Here is a 24,203-nt window from a genome sequence, read left to right as displayed (position 1 = left end):
ACTGACGCACCAGTCACACAGCCGCCTATGCTGCGACTGCGTCCATTTATATACATAGCGTCTCAGATGGAAGCGGGAACTCCGTTCATGGCGGGAGACTCGGAGGAAACTGGTCATGAACCAGGCGGAGGGCCGACCAAGGGAGCGTCTGACTCCCCACTGCTGACATCAACCCTAGGGATCGCAGCCTCATACTACCCCTGGAGCCTATGATCCCAAGGGCCTAGCGCTGGAGCACCCTAGGTGGCAGCCGCGTCAGCGACTGTTTGGTAGTCTCCTCCCAAAATAGTGCGGCTGTGTCCGTGTTCCCCCTCTAAGCAGAACTGATGCCTTACCTTCTCCCCGTGCTCCGGCCACAGCCTGATAATGTCTGCTGGACTTGGTAGTACATCCGACACAGATGCCCGCCGAAACAGCACTGTACTCGTGGATAAGCATTGTCATGACCCGGCGGGGAGTTGTTGGAGCAACTCTTTCCAAGGTACGTATAAGACGCTTTTTAGAAAGATCGTTTAAAAAAATAGTAAGACTAGAAAAATAAAATAAAAAAGCTTATGGCTACTAAAAATCCAGCAGCCCTCTTGACCATGGACCGGTTCCTGCAGCACCAAACAAAAAACGGTTTTGCCTGAGCCAGGAGGCGGGGATATATGGACGGGCCCGTTGCATGCTGGGAGTCCAAAAGCTTTGACCGACTGGTGCAAACCCACTGTCGCGTCATCATATCCCAGTGTTATCCTGTGGATAACCTGTGGACCCTGCCAGAGAAAAGAGGTATAAAAGAGTGGTGTAAGATTCTGTGAGCTGGACCATTATGCAGTCTATCAATTCCTTAGGAACCAGTGCCTCATGAATCCTTGATCTCTCAGTGGCGTCACTGATGCCTACTGTAGTTTACTGGTTCAATAAAAAAAATATCAGCCTCTCATTTGACATGGGGGAAGCAAAGTTTGTATTAATGGTAGATACTGTATATACTGTACACACATTGGCATACATAAGCGCTGTAAAATCATCACAAATATCAGTAGTTCTTTAACTCTTTCCTCCGCATATTAGTCATCCTACAAAGTTTGATTGCTTTATTTGGCAACAAATCATATCAGTAGCGCTAACTAGAATAATGAATTAAGAAATGTACTGATCTACTAAAAATGTATTCTCCATGAAGTCACATCATGTGAAGCTATGACCATAAAATAAACAATATGGGCATTTTTCGTCTATATGCGTCCAGTCCAACTGACTCATTCCATCAGTTACCGTCTTCCACACTATCAATAGTCACAGAAATATGCAGACATCCATCAGGAGCTCTCTCTCTGCACTGCTCTCATAGACTACACACACACACACACACACACACACACACACACACACACACACACACACACACACACACACACACACACACACACACACACACACACACACACACACATTATAAACTAGATTAAGGCTAGGTGTACAGGGATGTATAATAAAACAAATGTATTTACTCTTCCTCCTGTGTGAAGATCTCAAAACAGCTATTGGCCAACATTTGGTCCAGCATCTTCAAAAGAGGAATGGAAACTCTTGATATGAAAAATAAAAATAAAAGATATTTATTTAAATACGCAGCATGTAAAATGTCAGTATTTACAGAAAAGGAATATATGTTGACGGTCCAACACATATACCAATGTGGAACCATTAAAAGAGGCAGATATAACACTGAATGGTACAGAAATGTAACCTGGAATCACAGACACAATACAATACAGGTTGAGGAATTTTTCACGTGAGACTGAGATAGTGAAAACTTTTTCTGATGGCTCAACGTACACAAACTTTGTATAATACACAAAGTTATTAGAAATATTGTATTAAATGACCTTCAGGCTGTGTGTATAAGGTGAATATGAAACATAAATGAATTGTATGTACACAAACTTTGTTTAATGCACAAAGGTATTAAAAATATTGGCTAAAATTACCTTCAGGCCGTGTGTATAAGGTGTATACCATGGGTCTTCAACCTGCGGCCCTCCAGCTGCTGTGGAACTATACATCCCAGCATGCCTTGCCTCAGTTTTAGCATACCTTAATAGAAAACTGTGGCAAGGGATGCTGGGCTGTATAGTTCCACAGCAGCTGGAGGGCCACAGGTTGAAGACCCATGGTGTATATGAAACACAGATGCAGTCCGTGCTTAAACTTGGGTCCCATCGCCATGATATCTCATTATGGTGTGCAATTATTCCAAAATCCGAAAAAATCCGATATCCAAAATACTTCTGGTCGAAAGCATTTTGGATATGGCATACTCAAGCTGTATACCCTAATAATAAGCATTGTTTCATTTCAGCTAAGTCACCAATTACTGATGAAGCAGTCTGTATTTTAGCATCTGGAATGGCAATGCTCACCATTATTATAGAACCGCATCACACATTTCTACTGAAGAGCATAATTATAGTTTGTGACATTCTGCGAAATGTGAGATAAATGAGCTACACAATTTTTAATGTAGTATTCTCCATATGTGAAGGCTTTATCCCTGGATTAGACACGCAGTGGAGTTAGAGCTATTTTAGAACTCCAAGTACAATTTAAATGCAGCTAGACAGCCACGTTTTGCCAAGTTTATAACATCAATTCAAGTAAACCTTAATGCAATACCGATCATTATGCTGGTTGTCCCTGAAGACCCGGAGCAAGGTCTTGGAGAAAGATTCCAAGGCCTCCACATCGCTCTGGATGGTCCGCAAGTATTCAAAGAGACTCTGGGCTGAGTATCTTACCTATAAAGAAGAAAGGTGGAAGCAATCAGCATGTTATGTGTGAGTACAGGTCATATTGGGACAATACTATAAGTGTGTGACTCAGTAATTATGTAATCTGTTATCTGCATTATCATCACCATAGTTAGTCTGTCTTGAGCTATGCCTCTAGTTTAACCCGTTACAGTATTTAGCTTTCTGCTGTTTTGAATAGCAGGATTAAACAACAAAGTATTTCTTGATAATAGTTCCATAAAAAGATAAGGTTGTGGCCAGACAGCAGAACAGCTGCATTGGAGAAGATAATGAAGCATAATGCCCACTGGGATAGACCACAGGAGGAAGTAAGTGTGAGGCGTTTACAGGCGGAAGTGTCATTAGGATTCTTGATTGGGATATTCTCCTATAACATGGTAGGTCTATGGAAAGAAAGGGCGCAAACCAGGCAGTAAAACTTTGGTGACAGATAACAACAAAGAAGTGGAATGGGAAGGACATGAATGATAGGTGGGGATCCAATGTTGACGCTAGCTCCATATTTTACGTGCACAGGAAAGAGCATGGACTCAAACTATTTTTTCTCTGGAACTAAGTGGTCTATGTACTAAACCTTGAAGAGAGATAAAGTGACCTATGTACTAAGCCTTGGACAGAGATAAAGTATCAACCAACCAGAACCTAACTGTAAACTTTCAATCAGGAGCTGATTGGCTGATACTTTCTCTCTCTCTCTCTCTCTCTCAACAAGGCTTAGTATATAGACGCTAGAGTACCAACCAACCAGCTCTTGTCAATTTTCAAACACAGTCTGTAACATGGAAGTTAGGAGCGGAGTGGCTGGTACTTTATATCCATCCACTTTATATCTCTCCAGACTTAAAAGAAATCCAGATGTCGACAGTAGATGTTGAAGAAGGTTCAATACTCCCAGGTTTTTCTTCTCCCAGCAAGGATTCCTGGCCCCTCATCGAGCCAGACTGATTTGCCATATTGTGTCTGCAGGCATATGCCACTCACTTGCCAGCAGACTGGAGACAACCAAACACACAGGTGATGCAGGTGACAACTACCAGAATATGGCATGTTTACTAAATGAAGTTCATGTCCAAAATCCTCCACAATTCATCTCATTCTCTTCTCCAAGATGTGGGACTCATGTATGTTAAAATTATCTCCCTTCCTTATTTGCCTGATAATTTATATTATGTCGATAGTGACCATGTCGACATAGTGATAATGTTGACAGATATGTCAACACTGATAAAATAATGTTGATAATATATTTGTAAGGTATCTAATCTCTAAACCAAAGCCTAACCGTAATGTCGTCATTATAACTGCTGCCAGTCTGGCGTCGATGTATAACCATCAATTGTATACCCCTGATAATGGGAGTTTCTCTCTCTCTCTCTTTGTTTTTATATATATATATATATATATATATATACACATATACATACACACACATATATTATATATATATATATATATATATATATATATATATATATACACACACACACACACACACACGTGCTAGGCTTTCCAAATGTGATCAAAGCTTGTATTTATACCATAAATAGTATACGGATTACATCTCTCCGCACAGAACGTATGTTAATTATAAATAATAGCTAACAGTAAGACACTAAAGTTAGCAACTATATATAAAAAAAAAAAATAAGTAAAAAATCAGTTTAGCACAATTAAATATATTTGATATAAAGTGGAGGTTGATGGAGAAACATTTCTGTTATGTACTGTAATTACTTCACTACTATAAGGGGATCTATTTGAAGACTTAAAGGGTGAAAGCGAAAAATGATGGTTTGTATAAAGTGATCTAGTAACGTAAAAAAATCACTGGAAATGAAGGTATGATTAGAAATACAGTAACGTGCTATATCTGAGAGGCACCAGCAACAATATAGACCTTACAGAAAGTGGAGGCAGCCATTGTGCACTCTAGGCTAATTTATATTACTGAGAATGAGCCCATATCAAAGAGAACAAGAAGAAATAACTAGTCTCAGAGCTACATAGATAGCAGCCCTTAACTAAAAAACTCATTATAAGAGAAATCACTATTTAGGCCATATAAGTGTTTAACTTAATCAATTACCTACCACATTATATTAGATTGCTGTATTTTTGGTGCAGAATTGGTCTTTATTCCTGAGAATGAAGCATACGAGTCTGCTAGAAACCAGTGACATCTCTGATTCACAAAATCACTCAACCATTTATTCCTACTGGGTCTATTTTTCCACAGTGATGTCAATAGTTCCTAAAAGTGGAGATGCTGCATCTAACTAATAATGGTTCATGTCACCACTGTGTGTAAACAACACATCCGCTTTACATACATTATAAGGCACTATATTGTTTGTTTGTTGTGTTCTTTTCAGCTTCTACTCTGAAAAAAAATCTAAGACTTATCCCACCCCCATAGTAACCGGATTTTTACCTTTTAGATGCTAGCAAGGACCAGTCGCTGGGAACACTTCAGAGAACTGCTCCCCCCACTCTGGTATGAAGTGCAGTACAGAGCTCCCAGGTCAAGTAATAAAATACTATATTTTGGCACTGGTGCCAAACCTTCCCATCAATTTTTCTTTCCCCTTTAATATTGCCAGGGACTTTTTTTTAACTCAGAAATTCTTAGATGAAAAGCAGCCGATGGAGATGGCTGGTTTCACATAGCTAATCACACAACGGTTTATGGAAAACAGAAATATAATGTAAACCCACTTAAAAACAATTGTGAAAGAAGAGTCATGTCCTGGCAAGGAGCAGCCAGATTTCATTTCCATACTCCAGTGGAGGAGCAGTACATTAAACATGGCACCAGGCCACGGGTGTTTACCGCAGTCATCCCCAATGGATAGTTTGCAACTCTCCCCCCTCTGTACAGAGCGACAGCCAGGAACCTGTATGGACTTCACTTGGAAACTATTTCCCTCTTAATGCTCCAACATGGTCTCCTATTTGACAGAAAAATGCACTCAGGTTATTTTTTCTACTTCTTAAACAGAAAGATTTGGGCTGCAGTACAGGACAAGTGCACCCTGTACATTTCTATTTGCTGATACATAGGAAATTACATTACAATGTCAATCCGGGAATGGAAGTCACTAAGAAAACTCAAAACAGAAAAGGCAGCAATGCCTAAACTATCCAAAGAAAACTAAAATAACCAAGAAGTAGTTTCTTTGTGGGCCCCTGTCTCCTAAAAGTGCCATACACTCTGTAGGACACAGTTTTAGCAGCAAAGCTGCTCTCTTCGTGGAGTAACTTGAACGTCACTGACCTGGATCGACATGCTGCCTGTCAACCTTTTAATAATATTGGAATAAAAACTGATGACATTGTGGTGTCAACATTATGAATGACAACACTGTTACTGTCGACTTTTTGACATCAAGCTGTCCACATTCAAGTTGATGCTGTCATAATATTTACAATAGCCATGTCAACATTGACAATTAAGAATGTACACATTTTGCCCTGGTGGCCCAGTGGTGTCTCCACCTGCCTCCTGACGGCCCACAGCAGTTGCAGAGGCGTCTTCTGGGTCCCGGCGGTCATGTGACCATCCCTTCTGGCTCTGATCCTCACATGTTGCAGTAAGGTCTTCACTGCTATCCTTAATCAGTATGGATGGTGTAATGCAGGCATGTCCAAACTGCGGCCCTCCAGCTGTTGTGAAACTACACATCCCAGCATGCCCTGACACAGCTTTAGCATTCTCTGACAGCAAAACTGTGTCAAGGCATGCTGGGTTATGTAGTTTCACAACAGCTGGAGGGCCACAGCTTGGACATGCCTGGTTTAATGGTTAGCATTACTGCCTCACAGCACTGAGGTCATGGATTCGATTCACACCATGGCCATGTGTGGAGTTTGTATATTTTCCCAGTGCTTGCATATATTTCCTTCAATGATCCAAAAATATACTGGTAAGTTAATTGGCTCCTGACAATAAAATTAACCCTAGTGTGTAAGTGTGTGCATGTACAGTACATGTGTTAAGGGCAAACTAGATGGGCCAAGTGGTTATTATCTGCTATAAAATTTGATGTTTCTCCTAATCACAATCGCTAACCTCCCCCGCAGCCTAACCCTAATGTCGACATTCTGACAATGTCAACATTTCACCTCTCATCATGTCTGCCTACATTTGACCAATGTCGATAGCATAACTGTCAGCATTGTTATTGTTGACTGCATCCCGACACTGGCATACACTTATCACAAAAGAAAGCAAAATGGTGTGCTCCTGCAGGAGACGTGTTCGTGAAGGTATAAAACGGGTAGAGGGGCGCAGCTTAGATCCTTTTCCAATGAAATGGCTTGCCAGAAAGAGATAACAGAGTTTGAAAAAGGGATCATCATAGACAGGGCGATGTCATGTTTCCAGGGTGACAATGGACTGGTATACAGAACATTCAGTAACCTGGATGGACTGGCCAGTTCGGAGTCCAGATCTTAACACCATTAAGAATCTCTGGGACGTATTGGAGTGACGGGTGTGGCGTAGGCCGACTTGACCTTTGTCGCATTTGGTCACTGTACTTAAGGTGGAATGGCAAAACATACCACCTGCTGTTGTCCAGGAACTTATGGACAGTTTGCCAAGACGGCTGTCTGCAGTAATCACTACACATGGTGGACCTACAAAGTATCGACGTCAATAACATCCCCTGCCACAATGGACCCAATTTAGATTTGGTTGGAATGAGCTTCGCTGAAGCAGCAGCAATTCTATGATATGGTAATGCAGCAGGAGGTATCTGTATAAGCAGGCTCCTTCTGCATGCATTAGCGATCCATGCTGCGTCCAAGGATGCAGCATCGGATCACCTGCGACACCATCAGGCTGGTTGCTGCAGTTCCTACATAGAGGCAAGAAAAATAAGAATTTACTTACCGATAATTCTATTTCTCGTAGTCCGTAGTGGATGCTGGGGACTCCGTAAGGACCATGGGGATTAGCGGCTCCGCAGGAGACTGGGCACATCTAAAGAAAGCTTTAGGACTACCTGGTGTGCACTGGCTCCTCCCCCCATGACCCTCCTCCAAGCCTCAGTTAGGATACTGTGCCCGGACGAGCGTACACAATAAGGAAGGATCTTGAATCCCGGGTAAGACTCATACCAGCCACACCAATCACACCGTATAACTTGTGATCTGAACCCAGTTAACAGCATGATAACAGAGGAGCCTCTAGAAAAGATGGCTCACTACAGCAATAACATGATCTTTTTGGTAACAATAACTATGTACCAGTATTGCAGACAATCCGCACTTGGGATGGGCGCCCAGCATCCACTACGGACTACGAGAAATAGAATTATCGGTAAGTAAATTCTTATTTTCTCTAACGTCCTAAGTGGATGCTGGGGACTCCGTAAGGACCATGGGGATTATACCAAAGCTCCCAAACGGGCGGGAGAGTGCGGATGACTCTGCAGCACCAATTGAGAGAAACTCCAGGTCCTCCTCAGCCAGGGTATCAATTTTGTAGAATTTTACAAACGTATTTGCTCCTGACCAAGTAGCTGCTCGGCAAAGTTGTAAAGCCGAGACCCCTCGGGCAACCGCCCAAGATGAGCCCACCTTCCTTGTGGAGTGGGCATTTACAGATTATTTTTTTTGGGCTGTGGCAGGCCTGCCACAGAATGTGCAAGCTGAATTGTACTACAAATCCAACGAGCAATAGTCTGCTTAGAAGCAGGAGCACCCAGCTTGTTGGGTGCATACAGGATAAACAGCGAGTCAGTTTTCCTGACTCCAGCCGTCCTGGATATTTTCAGGGCCCTGACAACATCTAGCAACTTGGAGTCCTCCAAGTCCCTAGTAGCCGCAGGCACCACAATAGGTTGGTTCAGGTGAAACGCTGAAACCACCTTAGGGAGAAACTGAGGACGAGTCCTCAATTCCCCCTGTCCGAATGGAAAATCAGATAAGGGCTTTTACAGGATAAAGCCGCCAATTCTGAAACGCGCCTGACCCCGCCAGGGCCAACAGCATGACCACTTTCCATGTGAGATATTTTAACTCCACAGATTTAAGTGGTTCAACCCAATGTGACTTTTGGAACCCAAAACCTACATTGAGATCCCAAAGTGCCACTGGAGGCACAAAAGGAGGCTGTATATGCAGTACCCCTTTTACAAACGTCTGAACTTCAGGGACTGAAGCTAGTTCTTTTTGGAAGAAAATTGACAGGGCCGAAATTTGAACCTTAATGGACCCCAATTTCAGGCCCATAGACACTCCTGTTTGCAGGAAATGTAGGAATCGACCCAGTTGAATTTCCTCCGTCGGGCCTTACTGGCCTCGCACCACGCAACATATTGTCGCCAAATGCGGTGATAATGTTTTGCGGTTACATCCTTCCTGGCTTTGATCAGGATAGGGATGACTTCATCCGGAATGCCTTTTTTCCTTCAGGATCCGGCGTTCAACCGCCATGCCGTCAAACGCAGCCGCGGTAAGTCTTGGAACAGACAGGGTCCATGCTGGAGCAGGTCCCTTCTTAGAGGTAGAGGTCACGGATCCTCCGTGAGCATCTCTTGAAGTTCCGATTACCAATTTCTTCTTGGCCAATCCGGAGCCACGAATATAGTGCTTACTCCTCTCCATCTTATCAATCTCAGTACCTTGGGTATGAGAGGCAGAGGAGGGAACACATACACTGACTGGTACACCCACGGTGTTACCAGAGCGTCTACAGCTATTTCCCGAGGGTCCCTTGACCTGGCGCAATACCTGTCGAGTTTTTCCCAACGGTTTATAATCATGTGGAAGACTTCTGGGTGAAGTCCCCACTCTCCCGGGTGGAGGTCGTGTTGAGGAAGTCTGCTTCCCAGTTGTCCACTCCCGGAATGAATACTGCTGACAGTGCTATCACATGGTTTTCCGCCCAGCGAAGAATCCTTGCAGCTTCTGCCATTGCCCTCCTGCTTCTTGTGACACCCTTGTTTGTTTACGTTGGTGACTGCCGTGATGTTGTCCGACTGGATCAACACCGGCTGACCTTGAAGCAGAGGTCTTGCTAAGCTTAGAGCATTGTAAATGGCCCTTAGCTTCAGGATATTTATGTGAAGTGACGTCTCCAGGCTAGACTATAAGCCCTGGATATTCCTTCCCTGTGTGACTGCTCCCCAGCCTCGCAGGCTGGCATCCGTGGTCACCAGGACCCAGTCCTGAATGCCGAATCTGCGGCCCTCTAGAAGGTGAGCACTCTGCAACCACCACAGGAGGGACACCCTTGTCCTTGGTGACAGGGTTATCCGCTGATGCATCTGAAGATGCGACCCGGACCATTTGTCCAGCAGGTCCCACTGGAAAGTTCTTGCGTGGAATCTGCCGAATGGGATTGCTTCGTAGGAAGCCACCATTATACCCAGAACCCTTGTGCATTGATGCACTGAGACTTGGCTCGGTTTTAGGAGGTTCCTGACTATCTCGGATAACTCCCTGGCTTTCTCCTCCGGGAGAAACACCTTTTTCTGGACTGTGTCCAGGATCATCCCTAGGAACAGAAGACAAGTCGTCGGAACCAGCTGCGATTTTGGAATATTGAGAATCCAATCGTGCTGCCGCAACACTACATGAGATAGTGCTACACCGACCTCCAACTGTTCCCTGGATCTTACCCTTATCAGGGAATCGTCCAAGTAAGGGATAACTAATATTCCCTTCCTTCGAAGGAATATCATAATTTCGGCCATTACCTTGGTAAAGACCCGGGGTGCCGTGGACCATCCATACGGCAGCGTCTGAACTGATAGTGACAGTTCTGTACCATAAACCTGAGGTACCCTTGATGAGAAGGGTAAATTTTTTACATGAAGGTAAGCATCCTTGATGTCCCGAGACATCATGTAGTCCCCTTCTTCCAGGTTTGCAATCACTGCTCTGAGTGACTCAATCTTGAATTTGAACCTCTGTATGTAAGTGTTCAAAGATTTTAGATTTATAATCGGTCTCACCAAGCCGTCCGGCTTTGGTACCACAACAGTGTGGAATAATACCCCGTTCCCTGTTGCAGGAGGGGTACCTTGATTATCACCTGCTGGGAATACAGCTTGTGAATGGCTTCCAAAACTATCTCCCTGTCAGAAGGAGACATCGGTAAAGCCGACTTTAGGAAACGGCGAGGGGGAGACGTCTCGAATTCTAATTTGTACCCCTGAGATATCACCTGAAGGATCCAGGGGTCTACTTGCGAGTGAGCCCACTGCGCGCTGAAATTCATTGAGACGGGCCCCCCACCGTGCCTGATTCTGCTTGTAAAGCCCCAGCGTCATACTGAGGGCTTGGCAGAGGCGGGAGAGGGTTTCTGTTCCTGGGAACTGGCTGATTTCTGCAGCCTTTTTCCTCTCCCTCTGTCACGGGGCAGAAAAGAGGAACCTTTTGCCCGCTTGTCCACGAAAAGACTGCGCCTGATAATACGGCGTCTTCTCATGATGAGAGGCGACCTGGGGTACAAACATGGATTTCTCAGCTGTTGCCGTGGCCACCAGGTCTGAAAGACCGACCCCAAATAACTCCTCCCCTTAATAAGGCAATACTTCCAAATGCCGTTTGGAATACGCATCACCTGACCACAACCCTCTACTGGTAGAAATGGACAACGCACTTAGACTTGATGCCAGTCGGCAAATATTCCGCTGTGCATCACGCATACATAGAAATGCATCTTTAAAATGCTCTATAGGCAATAATATACTGTCCCTATCTAGGGTAACAATATTTTCAGTCAGGGAATCCGACCACGCCAACCCAGCACTGCACATCCAGGCTGAGGCGATTGCTGGTCGCAGTATAACACCAGTATGTGTGTAATACATTTTAGGATATCCTCCTGCTTTCTATCAGCAGGATCCTTAAGGGCGGCCATCTCAGGAGAGGGTAGAGCCCTTGTTCTTACCAGCGTGTGAGCGCTTTATCCACCCTAGGAGGTGTTTCCCAACGTACCCTAACCTCTGGCGGGAAAGGATATAATGCCAATAACATTTTTATCAGTTGTTATCGGGGGAAACCCACGCATCATCACACACCTCATTTAATTTCTCAGATTCAGGAAAACTACAGGTAGTTTTTCCTCACCGAACATAATACCCCTTTTTGGTGGTACTCGTATTATCAGAAATGTGTAAAACATTTTTCATTGCCTCAATCATGTAACGTGTGGCCCTACTGGAAGTCACATTTGTCTCTTCACCGTCGACACTGGAGTCAGTATCCGTGTCGGCGTCTATATCTGCCATCTGAGGTAACGGGCGCTTTAGAGCCCCTGACGGCCTATGAGACGTCTGGACAGGCACAAGCTGAGTAGCCGGCTGTCTCATGTCAACCACTGTCTTTTATACAGAGCTGACACTGTCACGTAATTCTTCCAACAGTTCATCCACTCAGGTGTCGACCCCCTAGGGGGTGACATCACTATTACAGGCAATCTGCTCCGTCTCCACATCATTTTTCTCCTCATACATGTCGACACCAACGTGCCGACATACAGCACACACACAGGGAATGCTCTGATAGAGGACAGGACCCCACTAGCCCTTTGGGGAGACAGAGGGAGAGTTTGCCAGCACACACCAGAGCGCTATATATATACAGGGATAACCTTATATAAGTGTTTTTCCCCTTATAGCTGCTGTATTGTTTATACTGCGTCTAATTAGTGCCCCCCCTCTCTTTATTTAACCCTTTCTGTAGTGTAGTGACTGCAGGGGAGAGACAGGGAGCTTCCCTCCAACGAAGCTGTGAGGGAAAATGGCGCCAGTGTGCTGAGGAGATAGGCTCCGCCCCCTTATCGGCGGCCTTATCTCCCGTTTTTTGTGTATTTTTGGCATGGGTTAAATGCATCCATATAGCCCAGGGGCTATATGTGATGCATCTTTTGCCATTTAAGGTATTTTTATTGCGTCTCAGGGCGCCCCCACCCAGCGCCCTGCACCCTCAGTGACCGGAGTGTGAAGTGTGCTGAGAGCAATGGCGCACAGCTGCGGTGCTGTGCGCTTCCTTTTTGAAGACAGGACGTCTTCTGCCGCCGATTTTCCGGATCTCTTCAGGCTTCTGGCTCTGTAAGGGGGCCGGCGGCGCGGCTCTGGGACCCATCCAGGCTGGGCCTGTGATCGTCCCTCTGGAGCTAATGTCCAGTAGCCTAAGAAGCCCAATCCACTCTGCACGCAGGTGAGTTCGCTTCTTCTCCCCTTAGTCCCTCGATGCAGTGAGCCTGTTGCCAGCAGGACTCACTGAAAATAAAAAACCTAAAACTAACTTTTCACTAAGCAGCTCAGGAGAGCCACCTAGATTGCACCCTTCTCGTTCGGGCACAGAAATCTAACTGAGGCTTGGAGGAGGGTCATAGGGGGAGGAGCCAGTGCACACCAGCTAGTCATAAAGCTTTCTTTAGATGTGCCCAGTCTCCTGCGGAGCCGCTAATCCCCATGGTCCTTACGGAGTCCCCAGCATCCACTTAGGACGTTAGAGAAATATACGTCTTCTGACTGAGATCCTGGCCTTGGCACTCCTGAAAACTGCGGTGACACGCTCCTTCCCTGCCCCCAAACAGCTGCAGACTGTCAATATACTGACGTCTGCAGTCCCAGTTGGTCCAACGCAGGACCTGTACATGCACAAAACACTGGTACTAAACACTGGTACTTTGCAACATGAGCCTCAGAACCAACGGGTGTAGTAAGGTATGCCGGTGGCCGCGCTCCCGGCGACCAGCATACAGGCGCCGGAAGCCCAACCGCCGGCATACCGACAGCGTGGCGAGAGCAAATGAGCCCCTTGTGGGGTCACTGCGCTTGGCATGCTGCGGGCACGGTGGCGCGCTACGCTATCTATTCTCCCTCCAGGAGGGTCGTGAACCCCCAAGAGGGAGAAAAAGTGTTGGTATGCCGGCTGTCAGGATTCCGGCGCCGGTATACTGTGCGCCGGGATCCCGACAGCCGGCAACCTAAAGACCACCCAAACCAACAGGATCTGATTTGTCCCAAAGTCCAAGGGAGGATAAAAATCACTTCTAGCTCGTATCATGTAAATACAGCATTGGACAACTTAGAAAGTCCATGTAAATAAAAAAATAAATATCCATGTGTCCTCTAATATCTAGTCCAGTGGGTACCAAATTGGGTGCCTTGAAGCACTTGCAGGGGGATGCAGTCAACATCCCGCTGGACGGGATCCCGGCGGTCGAAATACAGACGCCGGAATCCCGACCGCCACAATCCCGACATATTCTCCCTCCGTGGGTGTCCACGACACCCATAGAGGGAGAGTATAATAGTGTGCCGAGCGCAGCGAGGCACCATGCCCGCAAGGGGCTGCGTTCCGCTCGCCACACCTGTCGGGATTGTGTGGTCGGGATTCCGGCGTCGGGATTTCGACCGCCGGGATCCCGTCCAGCGGGATTACGTACTGATCCCCTTGCAAGGGTGCCCTGTGTTGGTGGTCCTCAACCAATTCAAATTATTGGTCAATGTAATAGGCATACCAAGTGCTTGTGGCTTCCAATAAAAAAAATAAGTGGGTAAACAGAAGCAAATCCTGTCCCTCACCACATAACTAAACCTAAGGATGACATATATACACAATTTACTTAATTTAATATATTTTTTTCTATATTTCTCAATAAGAAACGTTTGGCCTAGCGGTGCCAAAAAAATAAAAAATGTTTGGGAACCACCGGCTCTAGTCAATTTGCTCTATGTTCCCAACCATTATAAAAAGAGTGAAAGCGAGCCATTAGTGGCTGGGTTAGGATCAGTAGATTTGAGAAAGAAGGTTAAAATAAGAATTTACTTACCGATAATTCTATTTCTCGTAGTCCGTAGTGGATGCTGGGGACTCCGTCAGGACCATGGGGTTTAGCGGCTCCGCAGGAGACAGGGCACAATAATAAAAGCTTTAGGATCAGGTGGTGTGCACTGGCTCCTCCCCCTATGACCCTCCTCCAAGCCTCAGTTAGGATACTGTGCCCGGACGAGCGTGCATAATAAGGAAGGATATTGAATCCCGGGTAAGACTCATACCAGCCACACCAATCACACCGTACAACCTGTGATCTGAACCCAGTTAACAGTATGATAACAACGAAGGAGCCTCTGAAAAGATGGCTCACAACAAGAATAACCCGATTTTTGGAACAATAACTATGTACAAGTATTGCAGACAATCCGCACTTGGGATGGGCGCCCAGCATCCACTACGGACTACGAGAAATAGAATTATCGGTAAGTAAATTCTTATTTTCTCTAACGTCCTAAGTGGATGCTGGGGACTCCGTCAGGACCATGGGGATTATACCAAAGCTCCCAAATGGGCGGGAGAGTGTGGATGACTCTGCAGCACCGAATGAGAGAACTCCAGGTCCTCCTCAGTCAGGGTGTGCCCCTGACCAAGTAGCAGCTCAGCAAAGTTGTAAAGCCGAGACCCCTCGGGCAGCCGGCCAAGATGAGCCCACTTCCTTGTGGAATGGGCTTTTACTGATTTTGGCTGTGGCAAGCCTGCCACAGAATGTGCAAGCTGAATTGTACTACAAATCCAGCGAGCAATCGTCTGCTTAGAAGCAGGAACACCCATCTTGTTGGGTGCATACAGGCTAAACAGCGAGTCAGATTTTCTGACTCCAGTCGTCCTGGAAACATATATTTTCAGGGCCCTGACAACGTCAAGTAACTTGGAGTCCTCCAAGTCCCTAGTAGCCGCAGGTACCACAATAGGTTGGTTCATGTGAAAAACAGAAAACACCTTAAGGAGAAATTGAGGACGAGTCCTCAATTCTGCCCTGTCAGAATGAAAAATTAAGTAAGGGCTTTTATATGATAAAGCCGCCCATTCTGACACACGCCTGGCTGAAGCCAGGGCTAATAGAATCTTCACCTTCCATGTGAAATATTTTAATTCCACAGTGGTGAGTGGATCAAACCAATGTGACTTTAGGAAACTCAAAACAACATTGAGATCCCAAGGTGCCACTGGGGGCACAAAAGGAGGCTGTATATGCAGTACCCCTTTTACAAACGTCTGAACTTCAGGCACTGAAGCCAGTTCTTTCTGGAAGAACTTTGACAGGGTCGAAATTTGAACCTTAATGAACCCTAATTTTAGGCCCATAGACAGTCCTGTTTTCAGGAAATGTAGGAAACGACCCAGTTGGAATTCCTCTGTAGGGACCTTCTTGGCCTCACACCACGCGACATATTTTCGCCAAATGCGGTGAAAATGTTTTGCGGTTACATCCTTCCTGGCTTCGACCAGGGTAGGGATGACTTCATCTGGAATGCCCTTTCAGGATCCGGCGTTCAACTGCCATGCCGTCAAACGCAGCCGCGGTAAGTCTTGGAACAGACAAGGCCCCTGCTGGAGCAGGTCCTTTCTTAAAGGTAGAGGCCACGGTTCTTCTGTGAGCATCTCTTGAAGTTCCGGGTACCAAGTCCTTCTTGACCCATCCGGAACCACGAGTATCGTTCTTACTCATCTCCTTCTTATGATTCTCAGTACTTTTGGTATGAGATGCATAGGAGGGAACACATACCCTGACTGGTACACCCACAGTGTTACCAGAGCGTCCACCGCTATTGCCTGAGGGTCCCTTGACCTGGCTCAATATTTGTCTAGTTTTTTGTTCAGGCGGGACGCCATCATGTCCACCTTTGGTTTTTCCCAACGGTTTACAATCATGTGGAAGACTTCCCGCTGAAGTCCCCACTCTCCCGGGTGGAGGTTATGCCTGCTGAGGAAGTTTGCTTCCCAGTTTTCCACTCCCGGAATGAACACTGCTGAGAGTGTTATCACATGATTTTTCGCCCAGCGAAGAATCCTTGCAGTTTCTGCCATTTCCCTCCTGCTTCATGTGCCGCCCTGTCTGTTTACGTGGGCGACTGCCGTGATGTTGTCCCACTGGATCAATACCGGCTGACCTTGAAGCAGAGGTCTTGCTAAGCTTAGAGCCTTGTAAATTGCCCTTAGCTCCAGTATATTTATGTGGAGAGAAGTCTCCAGACTTGATCACACTCCCTGGAAATTTTTTCCTTGTGTGACTGCTTCCCAGCCACTCAGGCTGGCATCCGTGGTCACCAGGACCCAGTCCTGAATGTCGAATCTGCGGCCCTTTCATAGATGAGCACTCTGCAGCCACCGCAGAAGAAAACACCCTTGTCCTTGGAGACAGGGTTATCCGCTGATGCATCTGAAGATGCGATCCGGACCATTTTCCCAGCAGATTCCACTGAAAGGTTCTTGCGTGAAATCTACCGAATGGGATCGCTTTGTAAGAAACCACCATTTTTCACAGGACCCTTGTGCAATGATGCACTGATACTTTTCCTGGTTTTAGGAGGTTCCTGACTAGCTCGGATAACTCCCTGGTCTTCTTCTCCGGGAGAAAACATCCTTTTCTGGACTGTGTCCAGAATCATTCCTAGGAACATTAGACGTGTCGTCGGAAAAAGCTGCGATTTTGGAATATTTAGAATCCACTCGTGCTGTCGTAGAACTACTTGAGATAGTGCTACTCCGACCGCCAACTGTTCTCTGGACCTTGCCCTTATCAGGAAAGCGTCCATATTTCTTTTAGGAAGAATCATCATTTCGGCCATTACCATGGTAAAGACCCGGGGTGCCGTGGACAATCCAAACGGCAGCGTCTGAACTGATAGTGACAGTTCTGTACCACGAACCTGAGATACCCTTGGTGAGAAGGGCAAAATTTGGACATGTAGGTAAGCGTCCCTGATATCCAGTGACACCATATCGTCCTGGTTCGCTATCACTGCTCTGAGTGACTCCATCTTGATTTGAACCCTTGTATGTAATTGTTCAAATCTTTTAGATCTCACCGAGCCGTTTGGCTTCAGTACCACAATATAGTGTGGAATAATACCCCTTCCCTTGTTGTAGGAGGGGTACTTTGATTATCACCTGCTGGGAATACAGCCTGTGAATTTTTTTCCCAATACTGCCTCCCTGTCGGAGGGAGACGTTGGTAAAGCAGACTTCAGGAACTTGTGAGGGGAAGACGTCTCGAATTTCCAATGTACACCTGGGATACTACGTGTAGGATCCAGGAGTCCACTTGCGAGTGAGCCCACTGCGTGCTGAAACTCTTGAGATGACCCCCCACCGCACCTGAGTCTGCTTGTATGGCCCCAGCGTCATGCTGCGGACTTGGCAGAAGCTGTGGAGGACTTCTGTTCCTGGGAATGGGCTGCCTGCTGCAGTCTTCTTCCCTTTCCTCTAACCCTGGGCAGATTGACTGGCCTTTTGCCCGCCTGCCTTTCTGGGTACGAAAGGACTGAGACTGAAAAGACTGTGTCCTTTTCTGCTGAGATGTGACTTGGGGTAACAAAAGTGGATTTTCCAGCTGTTGCCATGGCCACCAGGTCCGATGGACCGCCCCTTTATACGGCAATACTTCCATGTGCCGTCTGGAATCTGCATCACCTGACCACTGTCGTGTCTATAAACATCGTCTGGCAGATATGGACATCACATCTACTCTTGATGCCAGAATGCAAATATCCCTCTGCGCATCTCGCATATATAGAAATGCATCCTTAAAATGCTCTATAGTCAATAAAATATTGTTCCTGTCAAGGGTATCAATATTTTCAGTCAGGAAATCCGACCAAGCCCCCCCAGCGCTGCACATCCAGGCTGAGGCGATTGCTGGTCGTAGTATAACACCAGTATGTGTGTATATACTTTTTAGGATATTTTTCAGCTTCCTATCAGCTGGCTCTTTGAGGGCGGCCGTATCTGGAGACGGTAACGCCACTTGTTTTTATAAGCGTGTGAGCGCCTTATCCACCCTAAGGTGTGTTTCCCAACTCGCCCTCACTTCTGGCGGGAAAAGATATACCTCCAATAATTTTCTATCGGAGGAAACCCACGTATCATCACACACTTTAATTTATCTGATTCAGGAAAAACTACAAGTAGATTATTCCCACCCTTCATAATACCCTTTTTTGTGGTACTTGTAGTATCAGAAATATGTAACACCTCCTTCATTGCCCTTAACATGTAACGTGTGGCCTTAAAGGAAAATACGTTTGTTTCTTCACCGTCGACACTGAAGTCAGTGTCCGTGTCTGTGTCGACCAACTGAGGTAAATGGGCGTTTTTACAAGCCCCTGACGGTGTCTGAGACGCCTGGACAGGTACTAATTTGTTTGCCGGCCGTCTCATGTCGTCAACCGACCTTGCATCGTGTTGACATTATCACGTAATTCCTAAATAAGCCATCCATTCCGGTGTCGACTCCCTAGAGAGTGACATCACCAATACAGGCAATTTGCTCCGCCTCCTCACCAACATCGTCCTCCTACATGTCGACACACACGTACCGACACACAGCACACACACAGGGAATGCTCTGATAGAGGACAGGACCCCACTAGCCCTTTGGGGAGACAGAGGGAGAGTTTGCCAGCACACACCAAAAACGCTATAATTATACAGGGACAACCCCTTATACAAGTGTTTTCCCTTATAGCATTTTCACATATGTAATCATATCGCCAAATAAGTGCCCCCCCTCTCTGTTTTAACCCTGTTTCTGTAGTGCAGTGCAGGGGAGAGCCTGGGAGCCTTCCTCACAGCAGAGCTGAGCAGGAAAATGGCGCCGTGTGCTGAGGAGAATAGGCCCCGCCCCCTAAAACGGCGGGCTCTTCTCCCGGAGTTTGTGAGATCTGGCAGGGGTTAAATACATCCATATAGCCTCAAGGGCTATATGTGATGTATTTTAGCCATAAAAAAGGTATAATACATTGCTGCCCAGGGCGCCCCCCCCCCAGCGCCCTGCACCCTCAGTGACCGCTGGTATGAAGTGTGCTGACAACAATGGCGCACAGCTGCAGTGCTGTGCGCTACCTTATGAAGACTGAAAGTCTTCTGCCGCCTGTTTCTGGACCTCTGGACCTCTTCAACTTCGGCATCTGCAAGGGGGGTCGGCGGCACGGCTCCGGGACGAACCCCAGGGTGAGACCTGTGTTCCGACTCCCTCTGGAGCTAATGGTGTCCAGTAGCCTAAGAAGCAAATCCATCCTGCACGCAGGTGAGTTTACTTCTCTCCCCTAAGTCCCTCGTAGCAGTGAGCCTGTTGCCAGCAGGACTCACTGAAAATAAAAAAACTAAATTAAACTTTTATTCTAAGCAGCTCAGGAGAGCCACCTAGATTGCACCCTTCTCGGCCGGGCACAAAGATCTAACTGAGGCTTGGAGGAGGGTCATAGGGGGAGGAGCCAGTGCACACCACCTGATCCTAAAGCTTTTATTATTGTGCCCTGTCTCCTGCGGAGCCGCTAAACCCCATGGTCCTGACGGAGTCCCCAGCATCCACTTAGGACGTTAGAGAAATTGTGTTTCATGGAGAGAACAGAGGTGTGAGGTAATATAGGGTTGGGAAGAATAGTCCATTATAGGAGTATGTCAGCAGTACTGGATGGCTTTAGATGTCTGATATAGTGTTGGGGATGGATTGGAAAAGAAGGTCAGTGGTGGTGGTTATATTCAGACTTTGGTCTAGAAGGCAAGTGATGATGGGGATGAACAGGATGACAAGGGAGGTCAGTCATAGTAGGTAACAGGCAGAAGTCAATGGTGTACAGGGTTTTGGTAGTCGATTAGATGGGATATTACGTCACTGGTTTTCGGGGATTGAGAAAGAAATCACTGGTGGTGTAAGGACGGTAAGGAAGAAAAGACTTTGGTGGTTAGAGAGTAAGGATAAGAGGTCCATGGTGGTGTGAGGAAAAGATAGGTCAATGGTGGTGCAAATGTGCTAAAGATATGTTAACGATGATGCAGAGGTTGGGATGTAGGTTAAAGGAAACATTTTAAAGTCAGACTAGTGGAAGGATTTCAAAGAGAGGTTTGAGATGGTAAGTGGATTGTGAAGGGAGGTCACAGATGGTAGGTGGGTTGTACAAGGAGGTCAGAGATTGTAGGTGGGTTGTAAAGGGAAGTCAGAGATGGTAGGTGGGTTGTACAAGGAGGTCAGAGATGGTAGGTGGGTTGAGAAGGGAGGTCAGAGGTGGCTCGCCACAGGTTCTACTCCCACTCTATGGGTGTTGTGGACATCCACAAGTGGGAATAGTCCCTGTTGGTCAGCATGCCGACCAGCGTGATATTCGGGGGTTGGGATCCTGGCATCTGTATTGTGAACGGCGGTCTCCTGACTGGCGGTCACATAATCGCATCCCCTCCATAAAACATGGAAAAGGGTCAGCTAGGACACGTGGACTGCACTGCAAGAGTGATGAAGGTCTCATGAGGAGTAAACTTGAGGCGAGTACTGTAAAACACAAAATTACATGGATAAAGTATAAATGATTATATAGACAGGATGATGTCTGTATATATGCAGATAGCGTATGTTGGTGTAAAAATACATGAGGAAATTGCAACCACTAGAGTTTGACTTTTTAGTTGTAGCATTCACATCAAAAAGTTGATGACACAGTGAGAGTAAAGCTACTACAGGTTCATGTACTCTGTGCACCTACTATAGTGCCAAGACAACTGCATTTCAAGCAAAGTGGTTAGTTTAGAAAATTCAAATTCAAGTGTTATAAAGGTCAAAATGCAATTAATTGCAAACACAGAAAAGTGGAGCCAGAAATGTGAAGACAATGATCAGTCGGCCCAAAGGGTAACAGATAGCCAGAGAAAAGATGCTTGGTATACTGATTCAGGTGCAACAAGACATTTCAGCTGCAATGAGGAGTGGTTTACCAAGATAAATGCGTGTGACCATGTTACAATCAAGGGAATTGGCAATCAAACATTCACAGCCACTAAAGTTGGGACAATTGAAGTTTGATTACTGGATGAAGAACCAAGAACGAAAGTCACGGAAATCCAAAGTGTATTCTATGCACCAGAAATGGGAACCAAACTTATTGTCATTAGTGTCCTAAAGAAAGGAGGCCACCGGGTTCAATTTGTAAGTGGAAAATGTATTATGAGAAACAGAAGTGGGACAGGACAATCATCACAAGTCACCAGAAATTGTATCTTATTGCTACGCAGTGATGAGCAGTAAATCGCAGTCACTGTAACTCTTGCACAGAGAATTTGGTCACCTCAGATATGACTGTTCAAAAGCTGCAGAACAGGATACTCACAGGAATGTCAGTGACCAGCACAAAAAAACATGTGTGCAAACTGCACAATGGGAAATAGAGTCAGCAACTGTTTCTAAAGTCAACCAATAAAGCTAAAACACCACTTGAAATAGTACATTCAAGCGTGTGCACCAATGACAGTAAAGTCTGGCAATGACTTCACAAGAATAACACACGTATACTTCAAAAAGGAGAAATCTGCAGCAAAGAAAATTTCAGACTACAAGAGACTCGAAGAGAACCAAACAGGCTGCAGACGCAAATAACCAAATGTATTAAGCCTAAACAAGTGATAAAGCAGAAACGGATAAGAGTGATACATGACCAGCCAATCAGTTTCCTAACTGCCATGTCACAGCATGTGTTTGAAAAATGACAGGAGCTGGTTTGCTAGTCATTTTTCTCTGACGTCCTAAGTGGATGCTGGGGACTCCGTCAGGACCATGGGGATTAGCGGCTCCGCAGGAGACAGGGCACAAAACTAAAGCTTTAGGATCAGGTGGTGTGTACTGGCTCCTCCCCCTATGACCCTCCTCCAAGCCCCAGTTAGGTTTTTGTGCCCGTCCGAGCAGGGTGCAATCTAGGTGGCTCTCTTAAGGAGCTGCTTAGAAAAAGTTTTTAGGTTTCTTATTTTCAGTGAGTCCTGCTGGCAACAGGCTCACTGCATCGAGGGACTTAGGGGAGAGAAGTTCAACTCACCTGCGTGCAGGATGGATTGGCTTCTTGGGCTACTGGACACCATTAGCTCCAGAGGGAGTCGGAACACAGGTCTCACCCTGGGGTTCGTCCCGGAGCCGCGCCGCCGACCCCCCTTGCAGATGCTGAAGATTGAAGGTCCAGAAACCGGCGGCAGAAGGCTTTTCAGTCTTCATGAAGGTAGCGCACAGCACTGCAGCTGTGCGCCATTGTTGTCACACACTTCACACCAACGGTCACGGAGGGTGCAGGGCGTTGCTGGGGGCGCCCTGGGCAGCAATGTATAATACCTTATTCTGGCTAAAAATACATCACATATAGCCCCTGGAGGCTATATGGATGTATTTAACCCCTGCTAGGTCTCAGAAAAACGGGAGAAGAAGCCCGCCGAAAAGGGGGCGGGGCCTATTCTCCTCAGCACACAGCGCCATTTTCCCTCACAGAAAGGCTGGTGGGAAGGCTCCCAGGCTCTCCCCTGCACTGCACTACAGAAACAGGGTTAAAACAGAGAGGGGGGGCACTTATTTGGCGATATGTATATATATATTAAAATGCTATAAGGGAAAAACACTTATATAAAGGTTGTCCCTGTATAATATAGCGTTTTTGGTGTGTGCTGGCAAACTCTCCCTCTGTCTCCCCAAAGGGCTAGTGGGGTCCTGTCCTCTATCAGAGCATTCCCTGTGTGTGTGCTGTGTGTCGGTACTTGTGTGTCGACATGTATGAGGACGATGTTGGTGAGGAGGCGGAGCAATTGCCGGTAATGGTGATGTCACTCTCTAGGGAGTCGACACCGGAATGGATGGCTTATTTAAGGAATTACGTGATAATGTCAACACGCTGCAAGGTCGGTTGACGACATGAGACGGCCGGCAAACCAATTAGTACCTGTCCAGGCGTCTAAAACACCGTCAGGGGCGTTAAAACGTCCTTTTACCTCAGTCGGTCGACACAGACACAGACACTGACTCCAGTGTCGACGGTGAAGAAACAAACGTATTTTCCTTTAGGGCCACACGTTACTTGTTAAGGGCAATGAAGGAGATGTTACATATTTCTGATACTACAAGTACCACAAAAAAGGGTATTATGTGGAGTGTGAAAAAACTACATGTGGTTTTTCCTGAATCAGATAAATTAAATGAAGTGTGTGATGATGCGTGGGTTTCCCCCGATAGAAAATTATTGGCGGTATACCTTTTCCCGCCAGAAGTTATGGCGCGTTGGGAAACACACCTTAGGGTGGATAAGGCGCTCACACGCTTATAAAAACAAGTGGCGTTACCGTCTCCAGATATGGACGCCCTCAAGGAGCCAACTGATAGGAGGTTGGAAAATATCCTAAAAAGTATATACACACATACTGGTGTTATACTGCGACCAGCGATCGCCTCAGCCTGGATGGGCAGCGCTGGGGTGGCTTGGTCGGATTCCCTGACTGGAAATATTGATACCCTTGACAGGGACAGTATTTTATTGACTATAGAGCATTTAAAAGATGCATTTCTATATATGCGAAACTCTGGCATCAAGAGTAAGTGCGATGTCCATATCTGCCAGACGATGTTTCTGGACACGACAG

At 46.2% G+C, this 24,203-nt stretch overlaps 1 protein-coding gene across 1 annotated transcript in view; it reads right to left on the bottom strand.

The window, feature by feature from the left end:
• TBCD (tubulin folding cofactor D) overlaps positions 1-24,203 on the bottom strand; it is a 707,681-nt gene that overhangs the window by 54,620 nt on the left and 628,858 nt on the right. The window contains exons 34-35 of the mRNA XM_063961004.1: positions 2,665-2,786; positions 1,500-1,577 (exon numbers count right to left, since the gene is read on the bottom strand). Coding sequence (XP_063817074.1) covers positions 1,500-1,577; positions 2,665-2,786 — 200 coding nt within the window. The remainder of the gene's footprint in view (positions 1-1,499; positions 1,578-2,664; positions 2,787-24,203) is intronic.

Source organism: Pseudophryne corroboree, chromosome 3 (assembly GCF_028390025.1).
Source record: "Pseudophryne corroboree isolate aPseCor3 chromosome 3, aPseCor3.hap2, whole genome shotgun sequence".
Lineage (NCBI taxonomy): Eukaryota > Metazoa > Chordata > Amphibia > Anura > Myobatrachidae > Pseudophryne > Pseudophryne corroboree.
The sequence above is the reverse complement of the archived record's forward strand: the minus strand, read 5'-3'. Positions and strand labels throughout refer to the sequence as shown.